General features: G+C 52.3%; 1 protein-coding gene across 7 annotated transcripts in view; it reads right to left on the bottom strand.

The window, feature by feature from the left end:
• The window catches only part of HNF4A (hepatocyte nuclear factor 4 alpha), a gene marked incomplete at both ends in the record, with an annotated part of 59,428 nt that overhangs the window by 20,907 nt on the left and 20,835 nt on the right, over nt 1-17,686 (bottom strand). For 3 of the 7 annotated variants that reach the window (XM_079718932.1, XM_079718933.1, XM_079718934.1), the window contains one exon: nt 3,726-3,840. The exons of 2 other annotated variants lie outside the window; for them this stretch is intronic. In XM_079718932.1, the coding sequence (XP_079575058.1) occupies nt 3,726-3,840 (115 nt within the window). Of the gene's footprint in view, nt 1-3,725; nt 3,841-12,914; nt 12,955-17,686 lie in introns of those variants that run through there. 2 more of the 7 variants (XM_079718936.1, XM_079718938.1) reach the window with 1 other exon arrangement.

Here is a 17,686-nt window from a genome sequence, read left to right as displayed (position 1 = left end):
TGGCTGGGCGGAGGGGACCGTGGGAGGGGCAAATATTCCCCCAGCATCTGCCCAGAACCAGGTCCTGTTCCTCATTCCTCACTGAGTGAACAAGTCTGGGTGGCTCAGCTTGGTACCCAGGGGCCCTGAAACTCTCCCAGGGAACAGGAAGACATACATCAAGGACAGTGGCTCGTTTGCCCTCCTGGGAGGATCATGGCAAGGATCTGAGCACCTCATAGCAAAAGCGACTGCATCTATGTAAATGTGAAGAGGGGAATAAGAGGCAGGTGGCTGGGGTCCTGGGTACTAGTACTGCTACCAACTTGCTTGTAGCCTTGGGACAAGCTCCTTTTCCTTGCTTCAATTTCCCCTGGGCCTCAGTTTCCCTAACTGCAAAGAGGGGCCATTTGACTGGTCCAGTTGTTTTCAATTTTTTTTAAGTTTCAGCAGCTGAACCCTCTTTTTTGTAAGCAAATCTTCCACCAAGGATAGACCTCTTAGAGAAGATGACAAACACTATCGACCATCTCCCCAGAAAAATGCCTACATACACACATCACACAAAGTCATACACACACTTGTTTTCATAGTAACCCTGAATCCAATCTTGAATTCCCAGGGAACATCTAGCTAAGAACTGGAGAGGGATACAGTGCTGTAGTTAAGAGCACAACCTCTATAGCTCTTCTGCCAAGTTTAAATCCTAGCTTGCCCACCTCTTAGCCGTGTGACCTTGGCTGCATTAATTTACTTCGCTGTGCCTTCATTTCCTCACGTGTAAAATGGGGAACATGATAATCCCTAGGTCTGTTATGAAGATTCAGTGAATCAATATATGTGAAGTGCTTGCACATAACAAGCACTATATCAGTGTTGGTGAAGTGAAAACTTTTCTGCAGAAGAAAACTCTGCGAGCAGATCTCTTCCAGCCTCCAAGCACAAGCGGACATCTCATTGCTGCTGTGGCCTAGCTGAACATCACCTAGACTCCCGAGGGTGCCCAGGAGCGCGGCCCCCTCCACTTGGTGAATTATTCCTGGAGGTGGGGATAATTGTTAAGCTGTGTTGGTGCCCTTTCTCCCTCAGCCTTGCCTCCTCCAACCCCCAGGAGAGCTGACCCCACAACTCAGGCGGAGGCTGGGGGAAGGGGCTCCCATATCCTGGGCAGGATAGGCTGGGTGATGCCAAGTATATCAGCCCACTCCCGGGGTCAGCTGAGGGCTCCCATTCTCCAGGTGAGAACATCAAGGCTCGGAGAGGACAGGACTTGCCCACGTTGCTGTTAAGTAGAGGAACCAGATTTATGGTCCAGGTGTGAGGGCCAGTGCTGTCCTTACTGGGGTGTCTGCTGGGGCCTCTGATAAACAAGGACTTCTGCCACTTCTGAATCAAGAGTGGCAGGCAGGTAGGGAGCTATCTTTGGAGCCTTCAAGCCTCCAGCCCAGGATGTATGCAAAAGATAACCCCAACTCTCAGCCCACTTCAAACTCCAAGGGAGAACGTAGACTCTTCTTAGGGATGCTCAGAGTTCCTGAGACAACTCATGCGGGGCCAGGACCAGTTAGTTACCAGTGCTAAGCACTCAGGTGCCTTATCTTTTTTTTTTTTTTTTTTTCAGTACTGTTGTGGCCTCTCCCATTGTGGAGCACAGGCTCCAGACGCGCAGGCTCAGCGGCCATGGCTCATGGGCCCAGCCACTCCGCGGCATGTGGGATCTTCCCGGACCGGGACACGAACCCACGTGCCCTGCATCGGCAGGCGGACTCTCAACCACTGCACCACCAGGGAAGCCCCAGGTGCCTTATCTTACTGGATCCTCTGGTTAGCCCCGGGAGGCAGGCGCTATGATTTACTCCCACTTTACAGATGAGAAAACTGAGGCTCAGAGAGGAAAATGGCTTGGCAAGTTCACACAGGTAAGAAGGATTTATGCCAGAATTTGAGCCCCGATCTTTCTGGCTCCAGAGCTGGAGGCTGTCCTGTCTTCAGAACAGCCGGTAAGGAGCCTGGCCTCTGTCTCAGGAACACACAGCTCTCGGGAGCTGGAGATATGCGCTTTGAAGGGGTGATAGGGGCAGCCCAGGGCTGGGCGGTGACCAGGTGTGGCAGCACACACTATCCCTCTGGGGTCACACAGACCCTGCCTAGCGCAGCAGCTTCTTGTTGACCATTTCCTGTGTGTTTTCCCCGCAGTTCCCTCACGTGATCCCCGGACACTCCTAAAAGCCGGCCGGCCAGCAGGCCTCAGGTGACCAAGCCCATTTTGTAAAATATACAGAGGCCAGGAGAGGGGAGGTGACGTGCCCAAGGTCACACAGTGAGTGAATGGCAGGGGGAGGCGAGCAGCTGGTAAGACTGACCACGGCAGTGCCCACTGACCACGGGCAGGGCAGACACCTCTCTCTGGCTGAGCTGAGCTGACCCAAGTTCTACAGACCTCAGCTGAAGCCACGGAGCCATGGAAGGAAGGCAGGTGGAAGGTCAACCTCGGCCAGCTGCCCCCTCTCCTCTGAGGCTGGCCTTCGACCAGTCAGGTCCCGGCATCCTGGCTTCCAGGCCTCCTCCCTTCCCCCATCTCTTTGTACAGGAGACCCCCCCACCTTCAAATGTGCTCTAGGTGATATGGGAGCGCATGTATAAACCTGGGGAGAGACACACAGGCAACACAATCTGCTCTGAGACAAATGGACCTGTTGCTGATGTGAATCGCATTTGTCGAATGGCAACCCTGCACATCACGTGTACACAATCACATGTGCTCTGGACCCCCAAGGGCAGGGATGCACACACATACACAAGCAGGTATAAACAGGGGCATGAGACAGGATGCCCAAACGGGACATACACCCAGGAAGCTCGGGGCACACAAACCAATCCACATCCACAGACCACGTGTGCAAACATCCACAGACACATGTACACACACTCATCACCGCTCACGGACATAAGCAAGACAAACACAGGCATCCCTAGAGACACCAACAAACACAGACCCACTCAGTGAACAAATGCAACTAGAAATAAGACACAGGACACGCACACACAGACAGGCGAACACAAACATGCAAGTGGATTCCCGGAAACACACGTTTGCAACACACTGCCACCTGCCCACACGCATACAGGGCAACTCATGCACGCACGCCAAGAGGAGGTCACTATCGCACACCAGCACGCACGCACACGGCACACGCACTGCTGATCCGCGTCTCATTTAGCAAAACCTCCCTGAGAACTCCATTTTCTCTAAGTGGGGTGTTCACCCCAGGAAAGTCCCAAAGATGCCCTGAAACACAGCTGTGCCTCCATCCACCATCCCCAGGGACAGGACATACCTTTCCATCTCTCTGGACCTAGGCCCAAGCGGTTCAAGAAGGGACCATGTTGGACCAGTTACTGGAGCTGGACGCCAAGAGGAAGCTCCCATCAAGTCCCCGCTCCCAGTGACACACTGAGCGGGGACAGCTTTGGTAACAGGGACCACAGGGGCCTGGCAGGAATACCTGGGACCTAATTTTGCTGAAGATTTGCCTTTGCAGCAGCCCCCCCGCCAACCCAGAATACCTCTGGTCACTGTACCTGGGCACATCTGCTTCACCTGGCAACACCTGTGCTCTCACCTATGGGACCAACGTGCTAGTCTATCATTCTCCCAGTCCCAAATTGAGTGCTGAAGACTCGCTCCCGTACTTGGGCACACCTTCCCCCAACTGGCACACCTGGGCACAGCTGCCCCCACCTACCATTGCCCATCGTCAACACCTGCACATTCTCAAACTCCAGGGTGGTGTAGGCTGGGTCCAGCGCAGCACTGTAGTCGGCCATGTCCATGTCGACAAGGGTTTTGGAGAGGCGCATCCTCCCCTCTTCACACCTCGGCCACCTGCCCTGCCCAGGATGCCCACCCCGAAAGGCTCTGGGCCGAGCCCCAGCCCCCGCCCTCCGCCCTCCCACCGCCTCCTCCCAGGTGCCCTCTCTGCCTTCCTGCGTTTCAAACCGTCCTCTGGGAGGATCTGCCGGGAGTCTTGGCCTAGCCTCTGCAAAGGGGTGGAGGCTCTGCCGGGGAGGGTTGGGGGTTAATGGTTAATCGGCTCCCCCACTGGTGGACCGGCTGGGCGGGGCCACAGGGATTTGGCTGTTTGTTGGTTTCTGGCTGACCCCCCGGAGTGCTATTACAACGGATGGGGCCCCAACTCCCCAGTATTGTGTTATCAATTCTGTAAGATGGGCACACTAATTCACCAGCCTCCATCTGACCCTGACTCAGCCACCCTGCAAGTCACTGTCACCCCGAGTCAGGCTGATACGCTCACATATACCCTGGGACACTGACAGCCCACGTCCAAGATGCCCTAATTCAGTAACTTCCCCAGTCATTGACTTCGACCCTCAATGCCCTTGCAGAGATAAAGCTGCCTCATGGCTCATGAATCAGAAACATGAATCCCAGGCCCCAGATACCAATCTTCTAGATCCTCATTCTGGGAGCTCCCTTCCAGTGTCCTGCCTCCCCTGGGAGCAGGAAGGACTGAGAGGCCCACACTGCAGTCTGGGTCCCCCGCCCTGCTCCCCAGGACCCCGCTCTGGCCACCACCAGCCCTCACAGGGGGCTGCTCAGCCTGTCACAGCTGCTCAGGCCCAGACGGACTCCATCTCCCAGGTCCCCGTCACCTCCCCCTGTTGCCCTCCCCCGTGCCTCCCCCTCCCCTTGGGGAACAGGCGGAGACAAGGCTTACGGCCCCACAGACCTGGATTAACATTCAGGCGCCTACCACCTACTAATCGTGACTTTGGGTAAATGATTCTCCTCTCTGAGCCTCAGTTTCCTCTTCTAGAAAATACATAATCAACTTCAAAGGGTGGTCTGAGCATTAAATGAGATGGCATTAGGAAAACACCAAGCGGTGCCCAGCAAGCGTCCATCCCCTCTCCTCCTGCCCGCCTTGGCCTCCCTTTCGTATCTCCTTTGTTTCTCTCCACCCACCTCCTCCCTCTAGAGTGGGCTTCACGGGTGAGCCACCTGAGCAGTGCACAGAGCTCCACTCTCAGGCTCCCGTGTTTGGTTGAATGCTCGGCTGTTCTGAACAAGGGGCCCCGCATTTTCGTTTGGGACCGGGCCCTGATAATCATGTGGCCGGTCCTGCCTGCCTTCAACTCATGGCTCACTCTTTTCTTCTACACCCGCAGCCCTCATTGCCCACCACGCAGACACTTTCATGGGCTCCCAGACTACCTGGGGCGGTGGAGCTGCAAAGTGCAGGCCGACGTAGAAAGATCTGGGACCCTGGAGGCATGGGAACCTGTTCTCCTCTGCTGGCGGGAAGGGCTGGGCACAGGGATTTGGTAACAAGAGCAAGAGTGGGTGAATTAGAGACAGGGTGAATTAATATGTGAGTGGGTGAATTACTGAAAGAGTGAATGAATAAGTGAGTGAATGGGTGAATTAATGAGTGGGTGAATCAGTGGGAGAAGCAGCATGTGCTTGAGGGGTGTGTGGAGGCATCCTGCTCATATTCTTCCAACTATTAGAAGCCCTTTCTCTGCCCTGTGTAGCTGTGTTCTCCTCCCTCCATCTTCCCCCTGGAGCTGAGATAACTGGGGTGGGAGTTGGAGGGGGGGCAATTGTTCTGGAGGAGAAGAGAAGCTGGATTTGGTGTCAGGAGACCTGGGTTTAGGAACTAGCTCTGTCACTATTTGGATAACTTTCCTTAAGTCACATCTCTCTAAGGACCTCAACTTTCCCATCTGTAAAATGGGGTGAAGATACTGGCCCAGTTGTTTATTGATCAGGACAAGACCCCAAGGGAGGGAGGGAGGGAGAGAAATTCCATAAGGGCTGATGGAGAAGACTTCAACTCCTGGTGGGTTCCTCCCTTGCTCTGCCAGGAACGTCTGAGCCTAGCTCCAACAGCCTTGGGGCCAAGCCTGAGCCGGGCAGGAGACCCAACTAAGGCATAAACACAGAGGAGAAGGAGGGGCAGCTCTGGGAGGGGCCTTCAAGGGCTGACTCCGGGTCCTGCCACCTGTCTGGCACCTGTGACAGGCCACACACAGCTAGTCCTCTCACAAGCCTACACGTATGGCATCTCATCGAGTCTAAGAGGCGCAGTTCCCTATTTCTAAAAGTGGTCTGGGATTGCTGGCATGTCAAAGTTTAACGGTAACAAAAATAACAATTTTCAACCTCTACAGATGGCATCTTAGATTGAATTAAATAAGGTCTATGATCAACTAAGGTCAACCATGCCACACACATGCCTGTTACATGCAAGAACTATCAGGTGGGCAGCCTGCACACGACAAGCTACTCTGTACACAAACAGTGGCATACATGCTTTACCAAACGCACACCACGGGTGACCCACTGCCTATGAGGCACATTCCAGAAACCTATTTCGTACCCCATGTTCCACCAATCACAACCCACCCCATAAGTAAATCTACCCACCCATGAACTAGAACTTGCATAATCTATTACATACACAAATCACCCCACCGTTAGCTGACCCCAGTCAATACCTTCTAGATACACGTCCCTCATATAAATGACTGGCCACCTCTAAGATCTACTGGCTCTGTGGTCTCAGGCAAGTTATTATTTCAAAGCCTCAGTTTCCCCTTCTGTAAAATGGGCCTAACTTGAAGTTTGTTGTGAAGATGACACACATCCCATCCGCCCCCACACCCACCCCCGCCCCACCCTTAAAGGATAAACCATGGACCTTGAAATCAGAAAGAACTGGGTCAAAAGTCAGGCACTGCCAACTTCCCAAACTCTGCGACCTCAGGTTCCAGCTTTCTCAGCCCTCATTTTGGCACCAGACAGCTTGATACCTTTTCCGCCAGGACAGTATGAGCATTAAATGACCGAGCGTAAGCACAGAGTGCAACAGCAGTGATTACTGTCATCAGTGGCTGACTCCTTGACCTTGGCCACATAATCAGTTGGAATCGGGACCCCTGCACAGGAGAACTCCAGGGACGGCTTGCCCAGGCCTGAACAAACCCTGGCCTCTATGCCATCAACTCCGGAGTCCTTCTTTATCTCTGGCCCGGCCCCTGGGGCAGTCAGACCCCAGCTCAACATGCCCCAGTTCCCAGGGGAAAACAGAGAGGTCTCAGAGCTCAGCTGGAGGTCCCACTCCTTTTCGTTGTAGATGGAGAAACAGGGGCCTCAGGAAACAAAGGAGGGGTGTTTTGAGACCACTGTCCTGGGCAGCCAGGGGTCGGGGAGGGGCGGCAGCGGTCAGGGTGCTGAGGCCTCTGGTGCGGATAGTGGTTAAGGGAGCAGCCGCTCTGGACCACAGTATTTTTCTTTTAAATGACAATAATGGCTAATGTTTCTGGAGAGAATCCGTGCTAGGCCCAGTGCTAAGAACCTTCCACTCTTCTCTGTTCATCTGTCCCACTTTGTAGGTGACAAAACTGAGGCTCAAAGAGGGGAAGTCACTTGCCTAAGGCCATAATGATGTAACAGGAGGGGCTGTAATTGGAACCCGAGTCTGACTCCAGAGCTTGAGGGCTTTACCCCCTCCACGCTGCCTCCCTCCTGGATCCCTGGAGAGAACCCTGGAATTCTGGAGCACTGGTGGCTAGTGGTTCCATTGTCATGTTACTGCCAGGGAGCTCAGGGGTCTGAGAAGTGAAGGAGCTTGTCCCGGGGCACGTGCAAGTGCAGAGGCATCCTCCAGACACCAGCCACCACGGGCCGCCTGGCGTCTTCATGTCCCCTGGGCGCTCAAGTCCCCACTATCTCCTGTCTCCCCTCCCCCGCCCACAACCCAGGGAGCAGTGCAGGGAACCCGGGACTTATCAAGACAGAGAACAAAAGTCGTGGGGGAAAGAAGCCAAGAGCCATCTCCACTCCTGGGTAGGGCCCTTCAGTTTCGCCCCTTTGAAATTTCAAATTCCAGTTTGTGGACAAAGTCCTAACTTTCTCACAATATAGGTCCCCAACAACTGACCAAACTCCAGTCCAGGCAGCCAGCAGGCCCAGGGCTGGTGTGGCCTTGCTGCTTCCTTTGGCAGCTCTCGAGGTCTAGGGGGAGGGGTCCTGGACCAACTGGGGTCTGTCAGGTCATCCCTGCAGCCACAGCCCACCCCACAGGGACCCCTGCCTTCCACCAGAGAGGACAGCCTTCTTCCTGGAGCTGGGATCTGATACTGGCTGGTGCCGACAGCACATACCAGGTAGGCCCCCTCCCTCTTCCGGGCACCTTTTCTCCCTCCTAGCACTCCTAAAACATGGCTCATCCCACCCTCCTCGTCCTGGGTACAGGCCATGTTGGCTTAATCCAATCATAGAACTTCAAGACTGGACAGGGTGTCTCAGCCAATCCACCCATTTGGCAGATGGAGACACCGAGGTCCCCAGGAGAGTGGCAGCCGGCTGTAGGTTGAACCTGGGACATAGACCCAGGGCCCCTCATCGAGCCCTGAGGAGGGAGGACACATGCTCAAGGCCATGCAGAGGCAGCAGGGGGAGCTTGGCCTTAACAAGAAGACCAGGAGCTTGGTGAGGTCCCCTTTGCTTCATCCCAGCCCTCAAGGGCCCTGGCAGTGCCTCCTACAGACCCCAGAGGGTGGAGTGTCTGTTCACTCAATGACTGGCGGCCATTCGCTGGGGTGCCACGGAAGTACTTCCGAGAGGAAGAGGAGGAAGCTCAGGGCTGAAGGCCAGTGGGTTTGGTAGGAAACATTTATGTGGTTAACTGATAACTAAGCCCCATCCTTGGGCCCCTGGAAGCCTCCTTCCTCCCTCTCCTCAGCATGATTAAGACGAACTTACCTGCCTGCTAATCATTGCTGAGCCTGTTGATTTTGCCTTAAAAAATTAACTGGGCATGAGTTTGCGGTTTGCCTCACCCCTAACCCTGCAAAGCAAAGGCCTGGGTGGGCAGGAGGCCGCCGGGTTATGCAAGAGGCCTTCGGCCACCCCACGCACAGCGAGCGCCTCCTCTGCTGCTCTCCAAAGGGTAGGTTTTGCTCAAGAGTCAACAGTCTGCTTGTCTCCCCTGCTCTGGGTCCTGAGCAAATTTGCTGTGTTACCAAAGAGAGATAAAAGCCGCTGGGGGGTGGGGGGGCGGGGGGAGAGCTTTCCAAACAGGGATGCGAAGCGGCCGCTTTGAGCTGGGGATTCTAGAATCCTGCAGTGTCAGAGCCAAAAGAGCCCTTAGGAGGATGCGGCCTAAGGCCTTTCAAACTGGGTTCTGAGGTCCCGGAGCCAAGGCAGTGTAGGCAGAGGCCCCACTTCACCCAGTGCCTGCCTCTTAGGGACACTGTCCCTCAATACTTCATTTGACAGTGGAGCCAGCTGTTGTTAATGAGAATCAGAAAACTACTGGTCCAGCCTCATCCCCTCATTCATCGTACAGATGGGGAGACGGAGGCCAGAGGGGGGAAGTGACTCGTCCAAGGACAGAAGGTCACCCGGGTGTCCTGAGTCTCCAGCTAGGCTGGGGCAGACAGGAGCTCTCTCTGGTACTCAGTGATGTAGTCTGGATGTTAGTGAACAAGATGGCACTGAAAGGCCCTTCTTTGCTTTTTACCCTCCCTCCTGGGGCTGGCTGGAAGCAGAGTGGTGCCTGAGAGCCACCGGAAGGCCCAAGTCAGGGGGGTCTCACCTGGCCCTGTGTCCTGTGGGCCTTCTGAGAAGCAGCCATGAGCTGCAAACCAGAGGCTCAAAGTTATAACCCATCTCAGCCACATCCTCTCTCTGGAGGCATCAGGCCACAGAAAAGGATGCAGAGCCCTGCCCTGACTCTCAAGACCTCTCTGAGTCTCAGTTTTCTCACCTGTAATTTGGGAATAATAATACCTAACTCATAGGGTTGTTGTGAGGATGAAATGGAGTGGGATATATGCAATGATAACCATGGCCAATGTTTATAAAGCTCTTTTGAGGGGTTTCCATGTATTAACTCATTAATCCTCCCAACCACTCTGTGAAGTAAGGCAATGTTTTTATCACTATCTTATAAACCTGGAGCACAGAGAGGTTGAATCATATGCCACAGCTCACACAGCTTATAAGAAGCTGGGATTCCAACCTGAGCAGAATCTGTGCTCCAGAGTCTGTGCTCCTAACCTCCAGGCCACCCTGCCCTTCCAGGGCTGGCACATAGTAAGTAGTCAATGAAAAGTGGCCAGTATGATGATAAAATAAGCTCCATCCCAAGGCACAGTTGGGCTGTGTGTACGGACTGTGAGGGCTGGAAGGTGGCAGAAAGAAGACATATCTCTGGGCTGGAGTGGTCAGGGAGGGTTTCCTGGAGGAGGTGGCATCCTGGGCAGAGGGAACATCCAGAAGTGGAGAACATGGTGGGTGAGGGCGAAAGGGCATGGAAGCTACTCTGGCTGGAGAGCAGGGTATTATGGGAGATGCTGACTGCAAGGCTCAATAGGTAGTGTAGAGAGTGTGGTCGAGAGAATGATCAGGAAGGAAGCTAGGAGGACTTGGGTCTGTGTGGGCGGGGCCTCCCCATAGGCTGCCTTCTGCCAGGTGGCTTGTGACTTCTGGGCTGAGGCTGTTGCTGTCCTCCTGTGTGTATGTTCCTCCCTCCTGGTTATGTTCCTCCCTCCTGTTTATGTTCCTGACTTTATCTGCTGGATGTGACTCTGGGAGTTAGATGGGGCCTTGCCCCAACCCTCTCGGGTCTGAAGGGTGCCGGCCCTGGTCTTCAGGTGAGGGATGAACCCACATCCCAGGAACCACCCTTGGGCTCCCCACATCCTTGTTCTGAAGGGTTCTAGGGATCTGCCTGGAGGTTACTGAGATGAAGTGTTTGGGATCCCGAGACTCAGGCCATGGTCACCTCGTACAGTTGTACAGGTTGCTCACTGCACAAAGGTTCTCTGGCTAAGGGGGCAAGTGGAGGTGGAAATCCAGCCCTTGTTCCACTTACCAAGCCAACTGCCCATGGAGATTTGCCCACTCAGAGGGGGGCACCATTCACTTATTTTCACAAAGGCTCCATGTGAGCCCTGCTCCAGCTCTGCTTCCAGCCACTGTGTGACCTTGGGCAAGGTCATTTCCCTCCTGGGCCTTGGTTTCCCATTTGAAAAGTTGTCTAGCATAAAGCAGAAATTCAACCCTGATGGTGAATTAGAATCACCTGGGACCTTTAAAAGCTACTGATGCCAAGGCCCCACCACAGTCCAATGATCAAATCTTGGGGTGGGGGTGAGTGGGTGCTGGCTATGAGTATTTTTTAAAGTTCTCTGGTGATCCTGATATGCAACTAAGATTGAGACCTACCACAGGAGGGCTTAAAATTTTGGAGCTGGAAAGGCCTAGATGTGCATCCAAGTTCTACAACTTCCTAGTTGCAACTTCAATGAGGCTCCATTTCCCCATCCGTAAAATGGGAACATAATAGCTTCCTCATAAAGTCAGAATGCAAATTCAACAGGATGCTACTCAGACAGTGCTTGGCGCTGTGGTGGGCATGTAGGGAGTTCCTGATTCTTGGTCCTGATGACTATTATTTTGCTATTGGCAAAATGAAATCAGCTTAAAATAAAGGGCCCTTCTAGGTCAAGGATTCAGAGACTCGGGGTCAGGTTTTCTCGGTCCCTGAGTCAAGTCCTAGTACATGGGTCTCCATCTTGGCTGCACACCTGTCACATTATTGAAGTCTGAGCGATTATTCTGATGGTTGGATATTTTACCCAATCTATGAAAACACTTACATTTCTTTTGGAATCGGTACTACGTGCACACGATTCAAAAGTCAAAACAATATAAAAGGTGCACTTTGAGAAGTCTGGCTTCCACCCCCAATTCCTGTCCACCAGTCCACTGCCCTCTTCACTGTAGCGAATCACTTCCCTTAACTTTCCCTGTACAGACCAGGCAGCGTATGAGATCATACGATGTCATCCCCCATCTCTTAAACTGTTCTGCATCTCACTTTGTTCATTTAATAGCCTAACCTGGAGATTTTTCCATAGCAAATGAGAAGAAGCTTTGAGGAAGGAAGGGTTATTGCCCCCCTTCACAGGTGAGGAAACTGAGGCTCACACTGCTGAGTCAAGGGCATTTGAACTATCGCTACTTGGCTCCAGAGCTGGTGTTTGCTCCCCTGCCCCAGTGTGGCCTTCCAGGAAGCCTGACCCAGCAGTGCTTTGGAACTGGGCCTAAATCTCTCCAATGCAGGCCTGGCAGGAGGAGGTGGGGTGGGGATGGGCTCTCAGGGCCCCCACCATATCCAGGCCCTGAAGTCACAGAGGGGCTGAAGCGTGGAACAAAAAATGTCCAAAGTCATCCTGATAGCGACCCAGTGAGGGGATGTCCCCTGGATGGGACAGTTAGGGCCCGGTGGCCATGCCCTCCAGTGGAGTGGAGCCTGCCAGGGACATTCTGGCAGGCTCAGACTATGCAGGTAGCAGGGGAGGGCAGGAGGAGGGGGAGAGGTGGGGAGGGAAGGGAAGCATGGCTGATGGGACAAGCCCAGGGGAGAGAAGGCTGAGGGGACCCCATCCTTGGAGGTCAGGAAGGAGGATGTGGGATTCATGGCAGAGGGGCAATGACATTTTAACCAAACATTTTCTGCTCAGGCAACCCCAGGGCTCCCTCTGGATTCCTGACCTGCTTCAGTTCACTGACTCACTGACTGGGGACAAGTCACTTTCCTGTTCTGTGCCTCAGTTTCCCCAAAGCAAAATGAAGCAGATTAGGAAGCTGGCCTTTAGGTAGCCTTGAAACACCCCTAAAAGACTCTGTGAGGCTCCCCTCGCCTTGTTGACAGAATCTGGATCTTGCCTTGATCAGAATGGGGTCCCCCCATCAAGACCCCAGGCCTTCCTGGGTTGGAGGCTGGGGTGACCACATCTCTATACGGCTCCAAAATCTGGACTCCTCCCATAGGTCCTGTGTCTCTCTCCCGCCACCTTGTCCTCCTTTCCAGGTAGATGTGGAGTCAGGATCATACCTGGGGTGTCCCGGGGGAAGCCCTGGCCCCAGTCTGACATCCTCCTCCTGGTGTTATGGGGTCTCACACAGTGGGCAACCTCTTCATCCTTAAGGGAGCTCCCACAGCCACTCTGGCACCCAAGACCCTGCGAGGGCTGCCGGGCAGAGTTAATCTCTTAATACTAGTCACAATGAGATTTCAGGGATGGAGGGAGGCGGTCTCCATGGAAACTGCAGACCAGCCCAAGACCCATGCAAGGAATTAGCCTCAGGGCTCAGTAAGGGACTCCTAGAGACCCAACCCAAACAGGAACAGGAGACACAGCGGCCTGAACTCCTGTGTCCTGCTCCAGCCCTCCTGCTGTCTCTCTGGAGGGCCTGAGACAACCCATACCCCTCGTACTACCTCAGTGTTCTCCTGTTAAACTGGACGGAGCCTCCTTCACAGGCAGAGCCCTGTCACCTTTCTGGGCCTCAGTTTCTTCATTCTCCAGTTGGGGGTTATAATCCTTAACCCAAAGCCTTTTCAGAAGAGTTCAGCCTTCCGAATCTGCTTCAGCTAGGCCTTTTCCACTCAGACTGTCAACCTAGGCCGGGCATTTCACTTCTCCCAGCCTCAGTTTCCTCATCTATACAATGGGCACAATCACTATGGCACCTGACTGGTGGGTACTGATGCTCAGCAACGGAGTCTCCGTCTCACCTCTTTCTGACTGCCCCATCCACACTGTACATCTGCCCTCCACCCCAACCACTTGCAGCTTTCACAATCCCGTAGCCCCTGCCTTGTCTCTGGCCTTTGCACATGCCATACCTTCTGCTCAGAGCAGCTGTCACACCTCTCTCTTCGCCTCCTCATCCTCCAAGTCTCATCTTCCTCTTCCTCCAGGCAGTCCTGCTGGCTTGGACAGGTCAGAGCTCCCCCTCAGTGCTCCCACAGCCCCTAATACTTTATATCGTCAAAGTTTAATCACATGGTGGTTACTGGTTGTCTGCCTCTTCCATTGGACTATGTCTCATTTTACCCTTATAGTCCCAGGACCCAGCTGGCAGTTAACATAATGGGTTGGATGAATAAGTGAGCGAAGGAGTTTGCCCAGCCAATCATTCGACATGTATTCAGCACATGCCATGTGCACTACTGTGGGTGCTGGAGATGAAGCAGTGAATAGGTAAGATCCCTCCCCAACAGGGTTGCTGTTTTAGCAAATAAAAACACAGGATGCCCAATTACATCTGAATTTCAGATAAACAATGAATAATTCTTTTAGTACAAGTATGTACCAAGTAACACATGGGACATAACTTATATCTTTTAAAACTTCTGTTGTTTATCTCAAATTCAAATGTAACTGGGCATTCTGTATTGGATCTGGCCACCCTCTTCTCTCCCTCACAGAGCTTACATCCTGGTGGAGAGGTGCGGTGGTAACAGACAGGAGGGAGTAAATGAATAAAAAAGAAGAGAATTTCAAATAGTGGTTAAGTGCAGGGAAGACGTGATAGCGCCTGGGGATGGTTGAGGGTAACTGTGGATACGGAGATCTCCGAGCTAGTGACCTTGACCTTCATGAGACAATTCTAAGCTCCAGTGAGATGCTGCTTTGGAAAAGTTCTTTGAAGATCTTAAAGGGAGTGTAGGCTGTAAACACTGGCGGCTGTTAGTTGAGAGGAGGGCTACGAGGCGAGCAGAGGGCGCGGCCGGGGGGCGCAGCTGAGTCTCACCTGACAGACTCCACAATTTTGCAATTTTGATCTGGGCCTTCACAAACCTTCGCGAACCCGCAGCCGTCGGTCAGCCAATGCCCTCTGCGGGGCTGAGAGCCAGAGGAAAGGGCCAAAAGGGCTGTGCAGAGAAGCGTAGCCACCTGGGCCGGAGCTGGGAACCCTGACGCCGTCCCCCCGTCCCTCGGTGGCCGTAGGACGCAGGGCAGAACCGGCACGGCTCAGATCCGGAGGGCCTCCGGGAAGAAGCGGCCCAGATGCGCCCCAGCGCCGCGTTTTGCGTGTCCTGGGCTCCTCCTAGTGGCCAATGCAGGAACTGGCGTACAGAAACCTTTAAACAACCGAGCGGGCTTCACCAATCACAGCGGAGGTCGTATTACCATCCCACCAATCACAGGCCCAGATGGAGTACGACTCTCCAAACTCAGCGGCAGACAGCTCGACATGATCACCAATCACAACTCGCTGGGCTTAGTTACGGGGCATGCTAACTTTCCTCCTATCACACATCACCACGTGGTCACTGCACCCATCAGAACGCAATATTTTAAAACTGGTTTCCTAAGGCGGGCACCGCGCTGCCATTACACCATCTAGGGAATTTATATTCAGAACGTTCGGTCCCAATGTACAAGCGCCTTTAATGAGGGTCCCAGGTTTTGTGCGGGTTCTATGTGGAAGCCCATGGTTGCATTCGGGGCATTCATATATCAATATTTAATGATATATCATTAAATATCCTCCCCCATTATAAAAATTAACGTGTGGGTCCAGGAGAGTGGGAAAAGCATGACTTTTGGAGATAAACACACCTGAATTGGAGTCCATTTACTAACTTTGTGAAGTAGGACAATTCTTTTCCCCTTCCTCAGTTTTAAAAAAGAACAATAATACTACTTACATTAATTGTCATAGTCCATCACCCCACCCCCAACTCAGTTATTCAAGCCAAAATCCTGGGAGTCATTATCTTTGTGTCCTTCCTCCCACCCCTGCCAGCTCTTCAGAAAATCTAGTTCTTGCTACCTCCAACAGTATCTCAAATTTTCACCATCTTTTCATCTCCACCACAGCCGTGTCCCCATCCCCCATCATCTCTCCAGGTCTGCAAAAGCTCTTTTCACTTCTCTTGTTTTTCCGCTCTGGGTCTTCTACCACCCACTCTATACCCAGGGGCCAGGGATGATTTTCTACAGGCAGATTGGAACAGGCCCCTCCCTTAAACAAGCTTTTTATGCATTTATACTAAACTTATAGAATTCAAAACTCCCATGAACTGTGAGGCCTGCGTGACCTTGCTTCTATAGCCCTGCATTTCTAACCTCATTTTATTCCATTCGCTCCCATCCCAGTGGCTGCAGCCACACTGGCCTGAAAAAAAAGAAAGATCTTTCAGATCCCGATTTAATTGTCACCTTGTCTGGGAGGGCTCTCCTACGTATTTATGTAGGTTCTTCCCATCCTTCACCCTTTATTCTCTGTCCCCGTACCTGATTTTTCTTCTTACCGCCTATCACAATTTGGAATTACACATATGTTGTGTTACTTGTATATCTATTTCTATCTCTTCCACCCCCATGAAGGAGATGAACCTTGTCTGATGTGTTCCCCAGGGTACACCCCACATCTTGTACAGTTTAAAATTAAACACATAATAAGCACTTAATAGATATTTGTTGGATATGGGCTTCCCTGGTGGCGCAGTGGTTGAGAGTCCGCCTGCCAGTGCAGGGGACACGGGTTTGTGCCCCGGTCCGGGAGGATCCCACATGCCGCGGAGCGGCTGGGCCCGTGGGCCATGGCCGCTGAGCCTGCGCGTCCGGAGCCTGGGCTCCGCAACGGGAGAGGCCACAACAGTGAGAGGCCCGCGTACCACAAAAAAAAAAAAAAAAAAAAAAAAAAAAAGGAGCTAAGAAGCCCTCTGTATACGTGGACCATACACAAACAACTGTGTTTGATTTCAATTTTAATAGAAACACTTTAAATTTTCCTAGGATAGGACAGGGTGAGAAAACCATACCCTTTAGAGAATAATTGAAGATCCAAAAGGGTTCTGGGCTGACTGTTGGGGAAGAGAGGGGCAGTGTACAGAGTGGTCAAGGCCACTGCCTTTGAAATATCAGTGGTGCCATTTACATAATTGTTCAACCCTGTGAAAATGATAAGTTCTTCAAGCCTCATTTGTTTCATCTGAGAAACAGGAATCAATAATAGGACCTCTTCATAGATTGCTTTGTGGAATAAATGTGATAAACCGTATAAACCCAGCACATAGTTGCCCACCATGCAGTTGTGTTATTTACTGAATTCAAAGTACTTTCCTTTGGAAAAGGGTGTTCACCTATTCTCGGAGCCCCAGAGGACAAATTAGGACCAACAGATGGATCGTATAGGGAGGAAGATTTGTGCTGAAAATGAAGAAGATTTTTCCACTGGATACAATGATACTACCAGGGGAAAAGCTGCTTTATTAAGTAGTGAGTGTCCTGTCACTAAAAGTATCAAACCCAAGCTAAATGACCACCTGTCAGGGAGGATGGTGAGAGAATTCTAGCAATGGATCAAAGATTGATTCAAAGTAGCATTTCCCAGCTGTAAAAGTCTTTTTTTTTTTTTTTTTTTTTTTTTTTTTTTTTTTTGCAGTACGCGGGCCTCTCACTGTTGTGGCCTCTCCCGTTGCGGAGCACAGGCTCCGGACGCGCAGGCTCAGCGGCCATGGCTCACGGGCCCAGCCGCTCCACGGCATGTGGGATCTTCCCAGACCGGGGCACGAACCCGTGTCCCCTGCATCGGCAGGCGGACTCTCAACCACTGCGCCAGCAGGGAAGCCCTGTAAAAGTCTTAAATAAAATGTGATCCAAACCAAATTCATGTTGGAAAAACTGGATATTCACATGTGAAAGAGTGAAGCTGGACGCTTAGCTTACATATATAAAAGAATTAGCACAAAATGGGTTAAAGACCTAAGTGTAAGAGTTAAAACTATAAAACTTTTAGAACATGAGGGAAATATTCATGATGCTGGATTTAGCAGTGATTTCTTGGAGATGACACCAAAAGCACAGG

The sequence above is a fragment of the Hyperoodon ampullatus genome (genome assembly GCF_949752795.1).
Source record: "Hyperoodon ampullatus genome assembly, chromosome: 14".
Taxonomy (NCBI): Eukaryota; Metazoa; Chordata; class Mammalia; order Artiodactyla; family Ziphiidae; genus Hyperoodon; species Hyperoodon ampullatus.
The sequence above is the reverse complement of the archived record's forward strand: the minus strand, read 5'-3'. Positions and strand labels throughout refer to the sequence as shown.